Below are 1,163 nucleotides of genomic sequence, written 5' to 3' on the forward strand. Positions count from 1 at the left end.
TGTCTTTCTTGGATGCACGCTTTTACATGTGCACAGTGTATATGTGTAATTTTTGTGTATGGATACAGATGCTGACTAAATTAAGTAAACAACTAAATGGAGAGGATTGGACCTGGAACAACCTTAATACATTATGTTGGGCAATTGGATCTATATCTGGATCGATGGTTGAGGAGCAGGTAGGTTTATGTGTATTTTTCTTTTCCTTTTCCCTTCACTTGTTTCACGATTATTTGCTGACTTCCCATGCTAATCTCATTTTAATCTGGGATTTCATTCATTATAATTTTCTCGATCTTGCTTGCATGTTACCCATGGTACATTACCATGCACAATATGTTGGCTCACTGAGGCTAAAAATTGCTAAATTTTTAGTGTTCATCATTCTGTGTGTAAAAAATAATAATATTCTATAGAATTTTTTTGTCCTTTAGTGTTATATTTTGTTGGAATCGAACTTCCAGGCATCATGGTTGTACAGTTTAAGTTTGTGGTAGTTTTGTTTAACATGATCAATTGACCATTCAAGTTAGAGTCTTGGGACTTATTTTAAGATCTGCTCCTTGTTCTTTAAGATTTAGGTAACTTTCTCCCTTTGGCAGGAAAACAGATTTCTGGTGATGGTGATTCGTGATCTTTTGAACCTCTGTGAAATCACAAAAGGAAAAGACAACAAGGCTGTCATTGCTAGTAACATAATGTGAGGATTGTAGTAATGAGGTTATATTGTTAATTAGATCTGATAATATAGGTTGCTGTTATAGTGTTGCAAAAGGGTTCCTTCAATCATTATAGCATTGTGGTGCCTCCTCATAGTGGAGGTGACCCTTGGGAGATGGTTGAATGTGATTTATAATTGATTTGGTTGAATTTTAATTTTTTTGAATTTTTGGGATATCCAGGTATGTGGTTGGGCAGTATCCTCGATTTCTGAGGGCCCACTGGAAGTTCCTGAAAACAGTAGTGAATAAGTTGTTTGAGTTCATGCATGAAACACATCCTGGAGTTCAGGTAAAAATTTATGCTCATCTTTTCCTAATATAATATATTATTGCAGACATCTTTAATCTTCATTGTGTCATGCAGTTCAGCTGTGGTCTACGAAAATATGTTTATATGATTATATCCCGTTGGGCATTTCTTCACCCCCCCCCCCCCCCCCC

General features: G+C 36.1%; 1 protein-coding gene across 1 annotated transcript; it reads left to right on the forward strand.

The window, feature by feature from the left end:
* Positions 1 to 32: 32 nt before the first annotated feature.
* Positions 33 to 1,096, forward strand: LOC111386545 (protein EXPORTIN 1A-like). Its single transcript, XM_023011004.1, has 3 exons — positions 33 to 179; positions 603 to 700; positions 903 to 1,096. The coding sequence occupies exons 1-3, from the start codon at positions 42 to 44 to the stop codon at positions 1,042 to 1,044; spliced, it is 378 nt and encodes a 125-aa protein (XP_022866772.1). The 5' UTR covers positions 33 to 41; the 3' UTR covers positions 1,045 to 1,096.
* Positions 1,097 to 1,163: the final 67 nt, after the last annotated feature.

The sequence above is a fragment of the Olea europaea genome, unplaced genomic scaffold (assembly GCF_002742605.1).
Source record: "Olea europaea var. sylvestris unplaced genomic scaffold, O_europaea_v1 scaffold36077, whole genome shotgun sequence".
Lineage (NCBI taxonomy): Eukaryota > Viridiplantae > Streptophyta > Magnoliopsida > Lamiales > Oleaceae > Olea > Olea europaea.

Bases quoted from the DNA above. Each gene is read 5' to 3' on its own strand.
- LOC111386545 (XM_023011004.1), top strand. From the start codon at position 42: ATGTGTAATTTTTGTGTATGGATACAGATGCTGACTAAATTAAGTAAA. The intron at 180-602 runs GTAGGTTTATGT...TCCCTTTGGCAG, and splicing joins GATCGATGGTTGAGGAGCAG to GAAAACAGATTTCTGGTGAT. The intron at 701-902 runs GTGAGGATTGTA...TGGGATATCCAG, and splicing joins GTCATTGCTAGTAACATAAT to GTATGTGGTTGGGCAGTATC.